General features: G+C 44.0%; 1 protein-coding gene across 1 annotated transcript; it reads right to left on the reverse strand.

Annotated features, from left to right (window-relative positions):
• Positions 1-1,072: 1,072 nt before the first annotated feature.
• ADRA2A (adrenoceptor alpha 2A) lies at positions 1,073-2,470 on the reverse strand (the record flags this gene model as incomplete). The annotated part of the gene is made up of 1 exon (XM_079900472.1): positions 1,073-2,470. One exon carries the CDS (start codon positions 2,468-2,470, stop codon positions 1,073-1,075), a length of 1,398 nt encoding a protein of 465 aa, XP_079756598.1.
• Positions 2,471-21,672: the final 19,202 nt, after the last annotated feature.

The raw sequence follows: 21,672 nt of genomic DNA on the forward strand, positions 1-21,672 counted from the left end.
TTCCACATAATTTCCACTTCTCCATGTCTAAAAACAGCAGGTAAAAGATTCCCCACAGTCAGCACTTTGGGGGAGGGAGGGGTGCACATACATACAAGATGGAAACATACATATTTTTCAAGCAGTGGCCCCCGAGGAAAGGAGGGAGGGGACACTGGAAAGAGGAGGTTTTAAAGTGAGGTACTGGGGCGAAGAAGGATGCATCAGAGGATAATGGCTTTATACACAGGGCTGCTGCAAGGCAGAAAGGTTCATTTACTTCTGTCTTGGTCCATCATTGTAATATTTACATAGGAAAAGGCAATCATGCTGTTAGGCACAGGGGAAAAAATGGACAGAAATCTTTTCCCCCTCAGGAAATCTCAAAGCAGGTCCAGTCCCAAGGGACAGTCACCAGTTGCTGGTGAAAATGACACAGAGGGAGGTAATGACAACAGAAAAGGGCTCACATTGCAAAGAGGCTTGCCCTGAGCTAGCCACAATGTGTCTGCCTGGAGAGCATCTCCAACAGCCAGGATGCCAACATCAAAAGCCAAGCGACATTGCGGACAACGTGTACTATCAAAAATAGTGTATATTTACAAGGGGGGGGATGGGAGGGCGGGCAGGGCTGCCCTGAGCTTTTGTTTAAAAATAGAGTCGGGGGAGGAGGAGAGCCAGGGCTGGGTGCCACCATCTATTAACCCTTTGAGAGCCATCCCCTCTGAGCTCTCGTGCTTGCTCTGAACCACGGTGAGAGCTGGATCCAGGGGAGGTGAAAATACTTTTAGGAAACAATACTGATTTGGGGGCCCGCCTAAGAACCCAGGAAGATGGCTCCGAGTGAGGAGCGGCCCTAAGAACAATTGGGGGGGGGGCGTGTGCCCTTACGGTCCCCCACCCACCCCCAGCCAGTACTTTTCTCTGGTAGGAGAGTGCAGATACCGGCAGGGCGCCGCAGAGCAACCTTCAGGCCAAGAAACTCGGAATAGGCAGGACCCAGGTTTCGGAGTACTGGGACTGCGTAGACGCACCCCTGGATCCCAGCGGCCGCTGTCGGCGCGAGTCTGTTCGCGGGGCGCGGACTCCGCGCTCACACGATCCGCTTCCTGTCCCCCCGGCAAAGGATCTTCTTGAAGGCGCGGCGGAAGTCGTGATTGAAGATGGTGTAGATGACCGGGTTCAGCGAGCTGTTGCAGTAGCCGAACCAGAAAAAGAACTTGAAGAGTGTGCGCGGCACCGAGCAGCCGACGGCCGTGAGCGTGTAGGTGAAGAAGAAGGGGAACCAGCACGCCACGAACACTCCGATGACCACCGCCAGCACGAAGGTGAAGCGCTTCTCGCGGTTTTGCCGCCCGCGCCAGCGCGACGCCTTGGCGCCTCCGCCGCGCTCCTCCCCGTGCCCGGCCGCGGGTGCCCCCGGCCCCGTCGCCCCTGGCCCGCGCCGCGGCAGGCTGTCCCCGGGCTTCACCTGGCTCGCCCGGGCCTTACCCTTGGCCCGGGGGCCGCGCTCGGACCTGAGGGTCCCCGGGGGCCGCTCGGCGTGCTCGGACGAGGAGCTCTCCTCGAGGTCCAGCGCGTCGGCGTCCCGCGGCCCTGCCGGCGTGGGCTCCCTCGGGGCACCGTTGAGCTGGGCCGGCAGCGACTCCGCCTCGGCGCCCACGGGGCCCACGCCGCGCTCCGGGCCCAAGCCGTTGGGTCTGCGCTTGGCGCCCCCCGGCAGCGTGGCGGCGGCATCAGGACCCCTGCGACTGGGCGGCACGCGGGTGCGGCGCTTGGCGATCTGGTAAATGCGCACGTAGACCAGGATCATGATGAGGCAGGGCGCGAAGAAGGAGCCGATGCACGACGAGATGACGTACCACTTCTGGTCGTTGATCTCGCAGCGCGGTTCGGCCGGCTGCTGGCCACCACTGCCTCCTTTCTTCTCGATGGAGATGAGCGGCGGGAAGGAGATGACGGCCGAGATGACCCACACGGTGACGATGATGGCCTTGATGCGGCGTGGGGTGCGCTTCAGGTTGTACTCTATGGCCTGGGTGATGGACCAGTAACGATCCAGGCTGATGGCGCACAGGTGCACGATGGACGACGTGCAGAAGAGCACGTCGAGCGCCAGGTAGGTCTCACACCATGCCTTGCCGAAGTACCAGTAGCCCATGACCTCGTTGGCCAGCGAGAAAGGGATGACAAGCGTGGCCACCAGGATGTCGGCCGAGGCCAGAGACACCAGGAAGAGGTTCTGGGGCGCCTTGAGCGCGCGGCTTGTGAACACGGCAATGATGACAAGCACGTTACCGAACACCGTGAACAGCATGAGCAGGCCGGCCAAGCACACCAGCGTCAGCGTCACCTGCAGGGAGTAGGGGGTGGCCCGGGCGCCACCCCCCGGGGCCTCGGTCCCGTTCCAGCTAGCGTTGCTCGCGTCCGGCTGCAGGGAGCCCATGGGCGCGAAGCTGCCTTCGGCCAGCGCCTGCTCCTGGCGGAACATGAACGCGGGTGCCCGCTCGCCTGGGCCTGCTGCCAGCTGCCTTCCGGCCGGCGCCCGTTGAGCCTCCTCTTCCTCCTGCGCCCCGCTCGCCCCGCCGCGCCTCACATGGAGAAGCGGCCTCTGGGAGGCCGAGCCCGAGCTGGGGGACCGCTAACGGCCCATGGACCCGGCTCCCGGGAAGCACGCCCGGCCCGCGCTTCGAGCGCTCGGGGTCGGCGCCTTCTCGCTCCCAGCTCCTAAGCACCACCAAGTTTTATTTCTAAGCGGCGGGAGAGAGTAGTAGGTCGAGCCGATGAGGAAAGAGAGATTTATTCTTCAAGAAGAGAGAACAAAAATAATCGGTGGCCTGATGACTTGGAAGGATAACAGGAAATTAAATATATCTATATCTTTGACTCTGGAGCCTGAGCGAAAGCAAGAGGTCTTACCGTGTGCGGGGCCCGCCCCCACCCCGAGAGGCAGCCGAGGGGTGCTGATGCTGGCTTGGGGTCCTATGTCTGTCTCCTTACATCCCCGAAGCGATTACCGACTCTCTCGCTTCCCCCAGACGCTGCGGGGTCGGCGAGGCCCGGGCTAGGGCCAGGGCGCAGACTCTGCCGCCTCTCGGAGCGCCGCGGGACTTCCAAAGTTGCGTGCCCTGCAGGGGCTGGGGCGCAGCGCGTGGAGCTCGGAGGCGGCGGCGGGGTGAGGGGTGTGCGGGCCGCATGAAGGCGCCCCCGTCCTAAGGCGGGCCCAGGCGGGTGGGCGATCGGCCCTCCAGGAGCCGCGGCCGAGGCAGGGGGTCTCCTGGGCGTCGGCCCGGCGAGCTTCGGGCGCTGAGCGCGACGGGACAGCTGGGGTCCGAGGGCAGCGTGAGTTGGGGCAGGAGCGCAGGGCTTGGGGGAGAAGGTGCTGGGGGTGGCCGGGCGGCGGCGCGCCGGCTGCTGGGCGTCTGCACGGGAGCTGGGGCCGGTGCTTCTCCGTGGCGCTCACGGTGGACTGGTTTTATAGCCCCAGGATCAAGCCGGCGTTGCCGAGCAGCCGGCGTCACCCCCACGTGGGAAGCCGACCCTCCCCCGCCCCTTGCGCCTCCCCTCCGCGGGTCTGGAGTCCGCGCCGGGCGCCGGACCCACTGGAGCCCTGGCCCCCTGGCAAAACTGGCCCTTTGGGGAGGCGGGTACCTTGAGAGAGGGATTTAAAGAGCGTGCCCGGGCAGTGAGCAGCGGTCCCTGCTGGGAATTGGCCAAGCATCTCTGGGACCGCCGAGCAGAACGCGTCGGGCACCCGGGAGTGCCCACATCGAGCTGAGTGGGACTCGGGCGGAAAGGGTAGGGATCCCCGGCCGAATCGGGAGAAGCAACACACCGGTACGGGTCGCATCTGGAGCAGCCCCCCAAGTGCTCCTGACGGCGGGGCAGTGGGGCTGGTGAGAGAGGAAGGTGCACGTCCGGATGCAACTCCTGGGGCGAAATGGGAAGCATCCCCCGGGGAGCGGGCCCCGCCAGAGTTCAGAGCTCCGCTCTGGGGAGAAACGGCCACTTGTCCCAGCTGCAGAGCTGTCTGAGAGACACTAGCAGGCAGGATCTGAACCGCGCCCCCTAGACCGCGGTGAGGAAGGGTCCTGGAGCGGAGGCCGCGCGCGGCGGCAGAGCGAGGGCGCACTGACACCTGCCGGCCGCTTGCCGTCACCGCTGCGAAGCTACAGGCCAGCGCCTGTAGCCTACTCCCGCCCCTGCAGTCCTTTGCCTACAGAGCCTTCTCCCATCTCAGGACAAATTTGTGTCCAAGCTCAGGAAAAGAGAACCCAGATTTCTAATTGCACTTTGTCATGTTGGAGAAATCTTCCTAAGGAGAAATCTTGTGTGTGTACCCTCTCCACCAGCGAGAGTGAGGATTGTTCTGATAAAGTCAAATCAGGAAGGGCTCGGCAGGCAACAGAGCCCAGGACTGGCATTCCACCCTGGACCGGCACAGGGCAGCCCACCCTTCCCGCAGATCCGAGAGGCCTGGATTCTGCCTGGCTGGTTGCTCTGCTCTGGCCTTCTCTGAACCATTGTGTCTTTGTTGAGGCCAGAAAGCTAGACTCCACCCCCCACTCCACACCTCCATTTCAGATGCACACACGCTGCGTCTTTCAGTAAGGGGAGGATGCCGGCCAAGAGAAGAGAATATTTTCTATGTCCTCTCTGATAGGAATAGCACGGAGTGGGGGTGAGTGCAGTTTTCCTCTGCCTGCTAGATGTCCTGAGATAGATTTTAACGTTTGCTAGAGTACCAGCTTGCATTGTGCTATCTGCACTTTTCAAATAAGCAGCAGGCAGTTTAAGGGTGAGGCCCAGGAGGATAGGAACTGTCAGCAGGAGAGAGATTAGACCTAAAGAAAAATTGTCTTATTTAAGGACCTACTAAACCAAAATACCTTATGTAGTCAACTAAGCTGGAAGTTCCAAGTATTGAGCAGATTGCCTCTCTGCCCGGCAGGGTTCAGGCTCAGGGGCTGAGGACTAGATTAAGGACCTTGAGCATCACCCTCAACAGCAGCTGATGTCTACAGCCTCCACCAGTGATACAGACCAGTGATACAGTGATTGATGCTGTTGCTCTTGATGTAGATAGTCCTGAAGTCTGTACTTTTCAGAGTACTTCACAGGTGTCTCATGTGACTTGAGTAGGTTTATCTCCCGATTTTTGCTCCAGTGGGATGACCTCCCTTTCCAGTCTTAATTCTGAAGAGCCTTTCTAATCCCCTTTTCTGGAGCATCTAAAGAAAGTTAAGGCAGAACTTCCTCCCTCTGTTGAGTCCATTCTTTTCCATCTTCTAACCAATTCTCAGCTCTGTATATTCTGTCAGGGGGCAGAGACATTGCACTAGGCTCAGCTGGAAATGTGGTTACACTCACCTTTGCACAGAAACTAGGAGCCCCAAACCTCAAGTATGAATGCTAAGAGAGCCAAAAGCCAAAGCCCATGGCAATGTGGACTTCGCTGTGTTGTTCCCAGACCTTAGGGACTGAGTTTTGAGAGGCCATCAACTCCCATCTCCACACCAGCTGCTGACACACATCTCTCCTTCCTATCTCATTTCAGAAGCAAAAAGGGAAATGAAAACACAGGCCACAGTGCTTTCCTTTCTTGGAATCTCTGCTGCTAGCCTGTGTATGACACCTCTTGTCACATTTTCTAAATGCTTCCCAAACAGCCAGTCATTTTCTTAATTCCTGGGTTTGGAAACTTTTCTGGAAAGTGGAAATGGAAAACAGGCTTTTCAAATGGAAACAGGCTTTTCAAAGAGCTAGGGTCTCGGAGGCCAATACACCACAATTATTAATAATAACAATAGCTGCCTTTTGTTAAGTTCCTAGTACGCAACACGTCCAGGGCTATATACAGAGCCCTCTTACATGCAGAGTTCTTCCTCTGGATACACATATCTTATCACCAAAGGCTCTGCCTCCTTAGTTTGACACTCATGGTCAGTATCTCTGAGCTTTAAAAAGCTGTGTGGATGCCATTTATTTATTTATTTATTGCTAGAAGATTAAGTGTTGTGCTTGCTGAGTGAGACAGCATTGAGCAGAGAGATATCCACAAAGACAATAATTCTTAACCAGGCCTGTATATCAGCATTGCCTGGGAAGGTGAAATACACTTACTGGTGCTCCACCAGGGTAATTATAATTCATCAGGTCTGTGATGGGATGCAGTGTGTATTTTAACAAAGCTCTGTGAGAGATGCTAATATGCGTGCTCAGTTAAGACTCGCTGCTCTAAGTAATAAATCTCAGTGGGGGCAGGAGTGATGAGCAATTGCCTTGGTGGGGGCAAGAAGAGGGTGTCCAAATGACCTGGGAACTTTTATCAAGCCAGCCTGAGCTACCAAGAATGGGCTCCAAATTGAGAATAACTGTCCTGATTCTCCTGGGACAGCCAGGAGGGTGTCACAACCCTCCAGGCACACAAGGCATAACAAACAGTTGAGAGCCACTGTAAATATGGAGGTTGGCATTCCTGGCCTGAGGAGAAGTCACTCCTGGGCACACAAATGGGGATCCACTATTATTTCTACTATTAGTAGATACTACAGAGCATCTGAATAGACATTTTCCCAAAGAAGACATACGAACGGCCAATAGGCACATGAAAAGATGCTCAACATCGCTAATCATCAGAAATGCAAATCAAAACCACAATGAGATATCACCTCACGCCTGTCAGAATGGCTATCATCAAAAAAGATCACAAATAACAAGTGTTGGTGAGGATGCAGAGAAAAGGGAACCCTTGTGCACTGTTGGTGGGAATGTAAATTGGTGCAGCCATGGTGGAAAACAGTATGGAGATTCCTCAAAACTTAAAAACAGACTAACATATGATCCAGCAATTCCACTCCTGAGTATATAACTAAAGAAAATGAAAACATTAATTAGAAAAGATATATGCAAAAAATATATATGTTCATGACAAAAGACCCCAACTAGCCAATCCTGAGAAAGAAAAACAGAGCTGTAAGAATCAGGCTCCCTGTCTTCAGACTATACTACAAAGCTACAGAAATCAAAACAGTATGGTACTGGCACAAAAACAGACATATAGATCAATGGAATAGGATAGAAAGCCCAGAAATAAACCCACATACCTGTGGTCAATTAATCTATGACAAAGGAGGCAAGAATATACAATGGAGAAAAGACAGTCTCTTAAATAAGTGGTGCTAAGAAAACTGGACAGCCATATGTAAAAGAATGAAATTAGAACATTCTCTAACACCATACACAAAAATAAATTCCAAATGGATCAAAGACTTAGATCTATATGAGGCCAGGCACTATAAAACTCTTAGAAGAAAACATAGGCAGAACACTCTTTGACATAAATCTCAGCAATACCTTTTTTGATCCACCTCCTACAGTAATGAAAATAAAGACAAAAGTAAACAAATGGGACCTAATTAAACTTACAAGCTTTTGCACAGCAAAGGAAACTATAAACAAAACAAGAAGACAACCCTCAGAATGGGAGAAAATATTTGCAAATGAAGTGACCAACAAGGGATTAATCTCCAAAATATACAAACAGCTCATGAAGCTCTATGTCAAAAAAACAAACAACCCAATCAAAAAATGAGCAGAAGATCTAAATAGACATTTCTCCAAAGAAGACATACTGATGGCCAAAAGGCACAAGAAAAATGCTCAACATCACTAATTATCAGAGAAATGCAAATCAAAACTGCAGTGAGGTATCACCTCACACCAGTCAGAATGACCATCATGAAAAAGTCTATGGATTTCCCCAGTGGTCCAGTAGTTAAGACTCTGCGTTTCCACTGCAGAGGGCTCGGGTTTGATCCCTGGTTGGGGAATTAAGATCCCACATGCTGTGTGGTATGGCCAAAAAAGGAAAAAGGAAAAAGAAAATGTCTACAATCAACAAATGCTGGAGAGGGTGTGGAGAAAAGGGAACACTCCTACACTGTTGGTGGGAATGTAAATTTGTACAATTACATTACCACTATGGAGAACAATATGAAGGTTCCTTTAAAAACTAAAAATAGGACTACCATATGACCCAGCAATCCCACTCCTGGGCATATATCCAGAGAAAACCATAAATCGAAAAGATACATGCACCCCAATGTCCATTACAGCACTATTTACAATAGCCAAGACATGGAAGCAACCTAAATGTCCATTGACAGAGGAATGGGTAAAGAAGATGTGATACATATATACAATGGAATGTTACTCAGCCATAAAAAAACAAACAAAATAATGCCATTTGCAGCAACATGGATAGACCTAGAGATTATCATACTAAGTGAAGTAAGTCAGACAGAGAAAGACAAATATATGATATCACTCATATGTGGAATCTAATTTTTTAAAAAATTATATAAATGAACTTATTTACAAAACAGAAACAAAGATTTCAAAAACAAACTTATGGTTACCAAAGGGAAACATGGTGGGGGAGGGATAAATTAGGAGCTTGGGATTAACATACACACACTACTATATATAAAATAGATAACCAAAAAGGACCTACTTTATAGCACAGAGAACTCTACTCAATATTCTGTAATAACCTGTATGGGAAAAGAATCTGAAAAAGGAATGAATATATGTATATTTATAACTGAATCACTATGCTGTACACCTGAAATTAATACCACATTGTAAATCAACTTATACTCCAATAAAATTTAAATATATATGTATGTATATATATATATATATGTTCATGGCAGCATTATTTACAATAGTCAAGATATGGAAGCAACCTAAGTACCCATCAATAGATGAATGGATAAAGAAGATGTGTTATATATATATACAATGGAATATTACTCAGCCATAAAAAAGAATAAAAGCTTGCCATTTGTGACGACATGGATGGACCCTGAGGGTATTGTGCTAAGTGAAATAAGTCAGAGAAAAACAAATACTGCATGATTTCGCTTATATGTGGAATCTAAAAAACAAATGTATAAACAAAACAAAATAGAAACAGAGTTATAGATACAGAGAACAAATAGGTGTTTGTCAGAGGGGAGGGGGTGGGGGAGAAGAAAAATAGGTGAAGGAGATTAAGAGGCACAAACTTTCAGCTCTAAAATAAATGAGTCACCTGTATGAAATGTACAGTGTGGGGAATTTAGTCAATAATAATGTACTATTGGGGCTTCCCTGGTGGCACAGTGGTTGAGAGTCCGCCTGCCGATGCAGGGGACACAGGTTCATGCCCCGGTCCAGGAAGATCCCACATGCTGCGGAGCGGCTGGGCCCTTGAGCCATGGCTGCTGGGCCTGCGCGTCCGGAGGCTGTTCTCCAAAACGGGAGAGGCCACAACAGTGAGAGGCCCGTGTACAGCAAAAAACAAAAACAAACAAAAAACACACGGTCATCCGTCTGAACATGATGAGCAGGTGGGGAACACAATGTTCCCACTGCCGCCCATGCCCCACACATAGCTGGAACCGAATGCTGCAGTAAACTACAAACATCTGTCAAGTCACTGCATTGCTGACACAGGGGCAGGGGCAGGGAGGGGGTGGCAGTCACCAGAAAAATATCTATTGCTTCCTCTGAGCTATAATTTAATTCCTCCACTTTCTTGCTACCAGTGCTGGAGCTCTTTGCAAGCACATTGTTCCTGAAGGTGAATGTAAGCCAAAAGAAAAGCATCACCTCCAAGAGTGTTGTTGGAAGGAGCTGCCTTACTTACCACCTTCCGTGTTTCTCGTCACTGACTGGCAGGTCCATCCTGCTTTTCCCATGAAAACAAGTATGAAGTCCTACCGCCACCTTCATCTTTTTTCCAAGGTGCTAGCCCATCCTGCCCCCACCTGGAAGATGAAGCCAAGTGTTTTCTGCCCCTGCAAGGGCCTCCGGCCAAGACCCAAAAGACAGCAGTCTGTGCCAGGATCAACTCTACCTTAAGGATGCCAAGAAAGGTTGGGCTCCCATCTGGCTCTTTGCTGCTGCCAACCTTGCAGGACATATGTGTGTTTCCCCTAAAATGTGACTGCTGAGAGCTGTCCGCACACATGAAACTTACCATCACCTCCTGAGTTTTCCAGGTCAGTTCTCACAAATAAGGGCCCTTTCCCACCACATCCAGGTGAATTGCCTTGACTGCTTTGTCCAGAAGCATAAGAAAAAGCACACCTTGAATCAGTTATGGCGAGTGATGGCTATTTGTGGCACACAGGTGAGCGAGAGCCACTGGCCCTTGGGTGTAAAGGAGATATCTGTCACCAACATTAATAACTTTTAAACTAACATTCATTAACCAAATTAGGTAAGGTGAATCCCCCTTCACATTCACGTAAAGAAACCATGGAGACCCCATGCCTGAAACACACACACACACACACACACACACACACACACACACACACACACACACACACACACACACAGTATAAAAGGTAATCTGGTCATTCTGCTCCCTGGAAATGATTTCTTTTTTCCATTCTCCCTAGTTAATGACACCAGCAAAGCACAAGCTTCTCCCTTCTAAAGGGAGGGGTGCCTGCCAGCTCCTGGGAGGCATTAGAGTGGAGTCATTAAGAATTTGAGCTTTGGAATAAGATAAACCTGGGCTCTGGTCCTGCTTCTGTCACTTAGTAACAGTATTAACTTACTTAACCTTCTGGACCTTGTTTTTCTCATATGGAAATGGGGAAAATAGTAGTAAGCACCTCATGCAGGCTCTTAAGTGAGTGTTAAATGAACAAATACATGGAAAATACATAACACAGTGTTCAGTATTTAATAAATGCTTGACATGCATTAAGTACATTTGTTTATTTGGCAAAACTTTCTTCTTTATTAATCTGATTCTTCCTCAGACAGATGCAAAGAGATCCTAAGACCTGCCCACTTAAAGTTTGATAGTTAGTTAATAAATTGACATGAGAGGGACTTCCCTGGTGGTGCAGTGGTTAAGAATCCACCTGCCAATGCAGGGGACACGGGTTTGCTTCCTGGTCTGGGAAGATTCCCACATGCCGCAGAGCAACTAAGCCCGTGTGCCACAACTACTAAGCCCATGTGCCACAACTACTGAAGCCTGTGCACCTACAGCCCGTGCTCCACAACAAAAGAAGCCACTGCAGTGAGAAGCCCGCGCACTGCATTGAAGAGCAGCCCCCGCTCACCGCAACTAGAGAAAGCCTGTGTGCAGCAATGAAGATCCAATGCAGCCAAAAATAAATATTTTTAAATTGGCATGAGAAATAAGAATTAAAAAACAAAATAAAACTGGGGAAACGTGACTTTAATGAGTTTTAACAGGTATTTATTCCTTTTTGTGTGTGCGAACGGCAAGGGAGGGGGTGGAAGTCCCTTGTCTCGAGACTACATAAAACTAAAAAGCTTCTGCACAGCAAAGTAAAACCATCAACAAAATGAAAAGGCAACCTACAGAATGGGAGAATATATTTGCAAATCATGTATCTGATAAAGGGTTAATATCCAAAATATATAAAGAATCCACACAATTCAATCACAAAAATATAAATAAATAATCTAATTTTTTTAAATGGGCAGAGGATATGAATAGACATTTTTTCCAAAGAAGACATACAGATGGCCAGCAGGTACAAGAAAAGGTGCTCAAAATCACTAATCATCAGGGAAATGCAAATCAAAACCACAATGAGACACCACCTCACACCTGTTAGAATGGCTATTATCAAAAAGACAAGAAAGGGAACCCTTGTGCACTATTGATGGGAACATAAATTAGTGCAGCCACTATGGAAAACAGTATGGAGGTTCCTCAAAAAATGAAAAATAGAACTACCATATGGTTCAGCAATGCCACCTCTGGGTAAAACACTAACTCAAAAAGATACATGCACCCTCACATTCATTGCAGCTTTACTTACAATAGCCAAGATATGGAAGCATTATTTACAATAGCCAAGGTATGGAAACAACCTGTGTCCATTAGTAGATCAATGGATAAAGAAAATGTGGTATATATATATATATATATATATATGTATATATATATATATATATATATCTATGTATATATATATCAATGGAATACTACTCAGCCATAAAAAAGAAAGAAATCCTGCCATTTGTGACAGCATGGATGGACCCTTAGAGCATTATGCTAAGTGAAATACGTCAGACAGAGAAAGACAAATACCATATGATCTGACTTGTACATGTGGAATCTAAGGAAAATTCAACCAGACAAACAAAAAGAAAACCAAGTTCATAGATACAGAGAACAGATTGGTGATTGCCAGAGGTGAGGAATAAGGGGTGAGCAAAATGGGTGAAGGGCAAAGGGTACAAACTTCCAGTTATAAAATAAATAAGTCATGGGGATGTAGTGTACAGCATGATGACTATAGTTAATAATACTGTATTGCATATTTGAAAGTCACTAAGAGACTAAATCTTAAAAGTTCTCACAAGAAAAAATAATTTGTAACTATATATGGTGATGGATGTTAACTAGATGTATTGTAGTGATCATTTCACAATATATACAAATATTGAATCATTATGTTGTATACCTGAGGCTAATAAAATGTTATATGTTAATTTATATCTCAATACTAAGTGAATGAATGAATGAAGTAAATTAAACCCAAAACAAACAAGGAAGGAAAAATGAAGGGCAGAAATCAATTAAAAACAGGACAACTATGGAGAAAATATCTATAAAACCAAAAGCTGGTTATTTGAACAGATACATAAAATTGATCAACCTCTAACCAAAATGACCAATGATACGACACAGGATAATGATACCTGTTGGCTGTGAAGAGACAGGGCACATTCATTTTCTCTTAATGGTCACTCTTCACTTCTTGGTCTATTGATGTTGAAAGCCAGATTTTGAACTGAGGGTGAATAAAGTGTGAAGACAGAGTAATTATAGCACAATATTTCTAAGCTAATGGAAATTCTTAAAACTCTCTGGCAAAAGAAGCATCACCCCAACGTGATGTTAGGTTAAAGGAAGCAGAGGTAAGGATTTCCTGGCTGTGCCTTAAAGAGATGTTTGTTAAGTATTAAAAGCCTTTTATCTTCCCAGACTTTGAATATTTTGGTTTCTAATAAGAAATAAATGAAAATTATTTATTTTTTGATCTAGCTAGTTTTTTGTGTATATGTCAGGCAATCGCCAAATAATTTTTTTACAGAAACTGTTTAAAATAATTTCAAACTTACAAAAAATGTTATAAGAATAGTGTAAAGAAGATTCATATGCCCTTTACCTAGATTCACCTATTTTATCCCAATTGCTTTATCATATACTTTCTATGTGTGTATGTATGTGTGCGTCTCAAACACACACACACACACACACACACACACACACACATAATTACACAATATTACTTTTCAGAACTACCTGAGGGTAAGTTGCAAATATCATGGAACTTCACCTCTAGATACCTCAGTGTTTATTTCCTAAGAATAGAAATGTTCTTTTACATAATCACAGGACAGTTATCAACTTCCATTGGTAGATTATTTTATCAATCTCCCTTTGTATTTCAGTTTTGTCAATTGACCCAACAGCATTTTTTCTCCAATACAGAAGTCAGTCTAGGATGCATTTAGGTAGGTCCCCTACATACGAACCTTCAAGTTGCGAATTTTCAAAGATGAGAACATGTGTTCCATCAACGTCAGGCGTGAGTGAAATTGCAGCTTGCCCTCCATCTCCTATTGCTGGCGATCCTTCAGCTCTACCATCTCCCACCTCCTCTCCTTCCTCCAGTCAGTAACTCTTCTTGCCCGTTCCCTTGATGGCAGCCCCTGTATGCCAGCCGTTGTACTGTACTGTAAGATTAAAAATGTTTGTGTTTGTTATGTATTTGTGTGAAAAGTATTATAAACCTATTACGGTACAGTACTATATAGCCGATTGTGTTAATTGGATACCTAGGCTAACTTTGTTGGACTTACCAACAAATTGGATTTACGAACGGGCTCTCAGAATGGAATTCGTTAGTATGTATGGGGACTTACTGTACTTGTCATGTCTTTAGAGTAGCCGCCAACGGATTATTCTACAGCCTTTCTTTGTCTCTTATAACATTGACATTTTTGAAGAACAGAGTTTCATTTTGTTTTTTAATAGAAGATTCCTCATTTTGGGTCTGTCTGATGTCCTCCTGATTAGGTTCCAGTTATACATTCCCAGCAGGAATACTAATATGTGTGACATTGTATCCTTCTTAGTGTATCACATCCAGAGTAACTTCATATCCATCTGCCCCTCATTGGTGATCTTAATTTTAATCACCTAGCTAAGATGTTTATTGGATTTTTTTAAAAAATAACTATGATTTTCCCCCTTGCAACTAATGAGCAATCTGTGGGGACCCACTTTTTGGTCATGCAAATGTCCTGCTCCTCATCAAAACTTCTCCCCTAGATTGAACATCCATTGATGGGACTTCCCTGGCGGTCCAGTGGTTAAGACTCCGCGCTTCCACTGCAGGGGGCGCAGGTTGATCCCTGGTCGGGGAACTAAGATTCCACATGCAGCGAGGCCAAAATATAAAATAAAAAATTATCATCACTGATATTTGCTTGAATCATTTTTTACTGTGATGGTTGCAAAATTATTTTCTCAGCACTGCCTCTTCATTTACGACATTGCACAGAACCCTCACTTCTTCCCTGTTTATGTGTCTATCACAAATATGGATTCATGGCTTCCTATTTTTTTCATGATTTATAATTAAATACTGCTCTTATTTTGGTGTCCAAATAATCCCTGATTTGGCCAGTCCTTCAAGCTGTCTTCTTTGTCATTGTGACATGCTCCCATTAATTTGGGGAGCACTTTCTTGCTCTTACTTAACAAGATGTTTCAAGGATTCTGCAGCCTTGGAATCAGCCATTTCTGAGGAGCCCTGGATTCTGTTAGTGGGGTAATAGAAACAAAGATCTGGATACGAGGAGTACTCTTTGCTCCTGGGGTGTCTGCTTCTAGGTCCTTCCAGTGAGCTAAGAAATATACAAATGTATATACACATACACACACCTAGATACACACACACACATACATGTGCACATGTACATATTTTGGAAATCATGAGCTTACATTGTTACTTCCAGTGTCAGTCCATCCCCACAGGGTTCTTTTTTGCTTTCCCCATTCCAAATGTGTATGACACTTCTTTCATAGTGAGAATCCTGGCTCCCATCCATTTGCTCAATTTTATAATACATATAAAATAATTTCAGGATCACTTCACCTAAACCACTACAAAAAAAAAAAAAATCAAGTTCCTCAAAAGATTTCAGAGATAACAGTAGGCTAAATGAAAGAAGCCAGACACAAAATTCACATATTATATGATTCCATTTATATGCAATATCCAGAATTGGTAAATTCACTGTGGCCGATAGCAGATTTCTGGTTGCCAGAGTCTGGGAGAAGGGAGAAATAGGGAATGACTGCTTTGGGGTATGAGGTTTTCTTTGGGGGTGATAAAAATTGTTGGAACCAGATGGAGGTAGTGGTTACACATAATGAATGTACCAAAGAGCACTTTGAAATATTCACTTTAAAATGGTTAATTTTATGTTATGTGAATTTCACCTAATTTTTTTTTTTAAAGAATTCAGAAATCATAAGCAGTTTTCCCCTATCCTGCAACCCCAATGACTGAGGGAATACAGTCAAACAATTGAGTTTGTACGTTTGCTTCCAGTTTTCGGGTTTTTCAATTTCCCATTCCAATCCTTGCATATTTTATATTGTGAATGTGCTGACTATGCTTCCAAAAGTGAAAGCTATACCCAAAAGTTATACTCAGAGAAGTGTCACTCCCACCTTTATCCCTTCCGGTCTGTAATACACCACCACTTGAACAAACTTAATCGTCTTCCTTCTATAAAGATAAACATATATTTATTTTCCCTCTTTCCCCTTATTTCTAAACAAAAGGTAGTATATATGTAATATCCACTTCCTTTTTTTTTCTTTTCTTTTGCGCTATGCGGGCCTCTCACTGTTGTGGCCTCTCCCATTGAGGAGCATAGGCTCCGGACGTGCAGGCTCAGCGGCCATGGCTCACGGGCCTAGCCGCTCCGCGGCATGTGGGATCTTCCCGGACCGAGGCACGAACCCACGTCCCCTGCATCGGCAGGCAGACTCCCAACCACTGTGCCACCAGGGAAGCCCTCCACTTCCATTTTTTAACTGAATAAGTTACCTCCGGCAAGTGACTCCATATCAGTGCATAAAGCCTTCTCTTCATATAGTGTTGCGTAAAATAGTCTATAGATTTCAATTAGATCAGTTGATTGGTGGTGCTATTGAGTTTAACTATGTCCTTATTGATTTTCTAACTGCTGGATCTATCCCTCAGAGACAGAAGGGTATTGAGGTTTCCAACAGCAACAGTGGATTGATCTATTTCTCCTTACAGTCAGTTCTATCAGTGTTTGTCTCACATATTTTGATGCTCTGTTGTTAGGCATTCACACATTAAAATTATGTCTTCTTAGAGAATTGATCTTTTAATCATTTTGTAATGCCTCTTTACCTCTGATAATTTTCTTTGCTCTTATGTTTGTTTTGTCTGAAATATAGCTACTCCAACTTTGATTAGTGTTAGCATGGTATATCTTTCTCCATTCTTTTGCTTTTAATATATATGTATCTTTATATTTAAAGTGTGCTTCTTGGAGGCAACATATATTTGGTCTTGTTTTTTTATCTACTGTGTCAATCTCTTTTCATTGGTGCTTGACGTGATCACTGATATAGTTGAATTAATATCTAACTTCATTACCCTTGTTCTCTTTTTCTGTCTTCCATAATTTTTCTGCCTTCTGTGCTTTGAATGGAGCATTTTATGATTCCATTTTCTCTCCCCTTAACATATTAAGTATATTTTAACTTTTTTTAGTGGTTGACCTAGAGTTTGCAATATACATTTATGACTAATCCAAGTTCACTTTCAAATAATACTTACACACTTAATGGGTAGGGCAAGCACTTTATAGTAGAGTGTTTCCAATTCCTCTCTTTCATCCTTTATATATAACATTACTGCCATTTCACTTATCCATAATCTATAGTCACCAAATATAGTTATTATTTTGAACAGTTATGTTAAATCAGTTAAGAAAAATGGAAGATTTTATTTTATCTTCATTTATTCCTTAATGCTCTTCCTTTATGTAGATTAAGTTTCTCACCTACATCACTTTCCTTCCTTCTTAAGAATTTCTTGTAGCAATTCTTGCAAGCCAAGTCCACTGGTGACAAATTCCCTAAATTTTAGTTGTGTAAGGAAGTATTTCTGAAGGAAATACTTCACAGGGTACAGAACTCTAGGTTGGTTTTTTTTTCTTCCTCTCAACACACAAAATATTTTACTCCACCCTCTTCTTGCATGGTTTTGAAAACAAGTCTGATGAAATTCTTCTCCTTGCTCCTCCACGCGTAAGTTTTTTTTTTCTCTCTGGCTTTCAATTTTTTTTTCTTTAGTTTTGATTTTTCTGTCATTTGAATGTACTATGCCTAGGTATAGATTTGAGGGTATTTATCCTGTTTGGTATTCTCTCAGCTCCCTGGATCTGTACTTTGGCATCTGACATTAAATTTGAGAAATTCTCAGTCATTATTGCTCAAACATTGTTCCTCTCTTTCTTCTCCTTCTGGTATTCCCATTACATGTACATCAAACTTTTTGTAGATGTCCCACAGTTCTATTTTTAAGATTTATTTATTTGATTTATTTTTGGCTGCATTGGGCCTTAGTTATGGCACGGGGTCTTCGTTGAGGCATGCGGGATCTTTCATTGTGGTGCATGGGCTCTTCATTGTGGCACGAGGGCTTCTCTCTAGTTGTGGCTTGCAGGTTTTCTCTCTCTAGCTGTGGTGCGCAGGCTCCAGGACACATGGGCTCTGTAGTTGTGGCGCACGGGTTCCAGAGTGTGTGAGCTCTGTAGTTTGTGGCACGCAAGTGCTAGTTGAGGTGCATAAGCTCAGTAGCTGTGGCATGAGGGCCTAGTTGCCCCACGGCATGTGGGATCCTAGTTCCCCAACCAGGGATCGAACCTGCATCCCCTGCATTGTAAGGTGGATTCTTCACCACTGGACCACCAGGGATGTCCCTGTTCCATAGTTCTTGGTTTTTGTTTTCTTTGTCTGATCTTATTTCTCTTTGCTTTTCATTTGAAATATTTCTACTGACATATCTTCAAGCTGATTCTTTCCTCAGCAGTGTCATCTACTGAACCCATCAAAGGCAGTCTTCTTTTCTGTTATGGTTTTCCATTTCTAGCATTTTAATTCTTAAAATTTCCATCTATGCTTATATTACCCTTCTTCCTGGCACATTGTGTACTTTTTCCATTAGAGTCTTTAGCATGTTAGTCATTTTAAATTCCTGGTCTGATGATTCCAGCATCCCTGTGATATCTGAATCTGGTTCTGATTGTCTCTTCAAGTACCTCTTTTAGTATGCCTTATAACATTTTGTTGAAAGCTAGACATGACATATTGGGTAAAAGGAGCTGATGTAGATACGGCTTCAGTGATGTGGTGCTAAGAGGTTGGGGGAAAGGGAAGTGCTCCATAGCCTTATGCATAGGCACATCTTTGTGTTTTTGCTCCTAGGCTGTGACCAAGAAATACTTAGTTCTACTCCCCACTGCCCCACCTTCAGTGGGACAGGAAGGCTAGAGTTAGATATTTCCATTCCCACACGTGGAGAGCTGGAGGGACCTATAGTTGGATATTTCTCTTCCCCAAGAACAGTCAGGCCCTGATAAAACCCCCGAGATTAGGCTCTGGTAAAACAGTTTCTCTTGAGGGCAGGGCTTTTTAAGAACAGAAATGCTCTCCGTATATTTCAAAATGGCTACTTTTTACCTCCCCATGCTAGAAGTATGAAGAGATTCTTCTCCAATCTTCACTGTGAGAACCTGTTAGAGCTTCTGGAGATAGAAACTCAAAATAAGTGTGGGGACCCCTTTAGACTGGGCCACAGCAAGTTTTTAATTCTCAAGACTTGTCCATGCTGAACCATCAGCAATTATTAATTACAGTTTAGGTTTCCTACCCCAGCACTGGTTTCCATGGAAACTTATGCTCATCGGTTTCTGCTCTGGTAATTGTGATTATCTGTATCCACTCACCTCTCCAATCTGGGGGGCAGCAATTTTCCCTGTGACCTCAATTCTCTGACAAATCTAATAAGAGTTGTTTTCAGTTTGTTTAGCTTTCCATTTGTTGTTAGGACATAGTGACAACTCCCAAGCTCCTTACATGCAGGACTAGAAACTCGAATTTTGTTTTTGTTGTTGTTTTTTATAGCATTTATCAGCCTCTAATAGACTGGAAGTTTTATTATGTTCATCACTTGCCTTACTCCACTAGAATGTAAGTTTCATTTATTCTGGTGTTTTGCTCACTAATATATCCTGCACCTAGCTCAGTGCCTGGCATGTCAGAGAGTGCTCAAATATTTGCTGAATGGATGCCCACCATTTCTTCATATCCAAGTCTAGGGTATAGAAAAACAAATGAACTTCAATGCAGAATCCTCTATCAGCCATACCACAAAAGACAACTGTGATAACTTTAATTTGGATTTATACCCTGCAGGCCACCTGGATTCAATGGTCTTGGAAGCAAATGAAGTCTAGTTACAACACCTGTCACTCCATTGTTCCCTTGGATTAATTTAAACTGATCAGGATGGCTAGCCAGGAAGCCACCTTTCTTAATTACTACTCACACAGCTCCAAACATCTCTCTCCCAAAGCTGAATTTTTAGTAAGGAGAATGTGTTCACAGCTAAGCATACAACATCACAAAGTCAACATGATAGAGTCAAAAGAACACTGCACTAGTAGAGGTAGTCCCCAGGTCCACTGCACTACTTATTAGCTGACTTAACAAGCTCTTTGGTTTGGTTTATCTTTAAAATAGGTAATGTCTTATCTACCTGAAAGGGAATGGTCCATGTGATGTCTTTGAATCCCCAATTCTAAAATCATTGATCCTTTGTCCAAAACAAATATTTCATTAGTAATATTTCACCTATAATCAAGATGAAAGACTACCCACACAAAAACAGTAGCAGTTAAGTATATAAATTACACATTATAGACTTAAGTCTGACACTCTGTATCTTGCATTTGGTTTAAAAGGATGAGAAGGAAAGAAGTGGGGAACTCAATCTAAACTGTTCAAAATTATGGCTGTTACAATGTATGATTTTTCAAATTAGCAGATTCTTAACAGAGGAAAATTTGATTTGGCTTTCACCTGGTTAACCTGTTTAAATCAGGCCTCACTTCATCAGCTTTCACTTGAGTAACCTATTTCAACTGGGGCCGTGCAGATGACGTGGTTTATTGGGAGTGGAGTAGGAAGATCACCGACTAAGGAGTCAGAAGACGCAGGCTCTAATTTCAATGTTGACATGATACTCACCAGTGTGTAACTCATTTAATTACCCTGGATATTCTCTCATCTTGAAAATAAAGATAATGGAGTCAGATTTACATAAAAACCAAAAGAACAGCAAGGGAATAATGAAACTAGCTTAGTTACTTAGAGTAATACACAACTGATCCTTAAAGCTAAACATAACCCAAACCAAGAAAGTAGGAGAAATTATCAATGTTGTTTTTTAAGATACAGAAGTAAACCGAATCCTTAATAAAATTGAATCCTCAATAAAATTCATAGGCCATGGAATTGTAGTAATTCAAATTATTTTAAAATTCACTGTTGGAGAAATAATAGTAGAGTGGAAAAAAGTGATAAAATAACTGCCAAGGCAATTTGGTATAAGCAAACCCTTTTTGACCTTAGAACTTGTTTTAAAGACTTCCCTTGAAAGAATTATTTGTATATTTTACAATATTTTAAAAAGCTGGTATTTACTACATGGTATTCAAACTGGAGAAATGTAATCTCGACACAGAGTGAGTGGTGTGTGTGTGCGTGTGCATGCATATAAAATGAAAAAAGTAAATCCTAATACTCAGATATCTCATCTGTGATAGCATCTAATGAATGTGGTAAGACTAATTGTCTTGGGAAAAGTAACAGAATAAGTTATGACTGTACAAAAGCATAAAACTAGAAAAATTTTGCTTCTGCAATCCGAATTAGGAGTTACTTAGAAGAATTCTTGACTGTACGGGGTTCTTTTCAAGTTGACATCAAAGGTCAAAATGTGTAGATTACTTGCATCTACGCTGATGTTCAAGGAAGGAAAAAGAAATCACCAAACATTTGGTGGAAAAATGGTTATCACTCCAAACCCAGGCTCCTTCATAACTCGTTAATATTTTATTCTCTCTAAACCAGTCTATCAGTACTTTTAATAACTCAATTAGTGTTCTCAATTGCCTTGGGATGGCCTTTATTAAACAGTAACAGGAGTTGCTCTGGAGGTTAGAAAAACTGAACTCTCAATGAAATCAGCTATTCTTAATTTTTTTTAAGCAGATTACTCAAATAGGTGTGAAATTCATTAGATTGTAATCTCCTCAAAGGCAAAATTTTGTGTCCGTAGTGTGTGTTTGACAAGGTATATGATAAACATTGCTTTGCACCAAGTAATAGTGCTAGTTAAAAGTATGGAACCTATAATAAAACTGAGCGACACATAACAACCCTCCAAATCAAGAAAACCCAGAGAACTTCTTTACAAATCAGTCACCTGCCTGAGTTAAAACACATAAAGTTCACTT

This window comes from Stenella coeruleoalba, assembly GCF_951394435.1.
Source record: "Stenella coeruleoalba genome assembly, chromosome: 16".
NCBI lineage: Eukaryota > Metazoa > Chordata > Mammalia > Artiodactyla > Delphinidae > Stenella > Stenella coeruleoalba.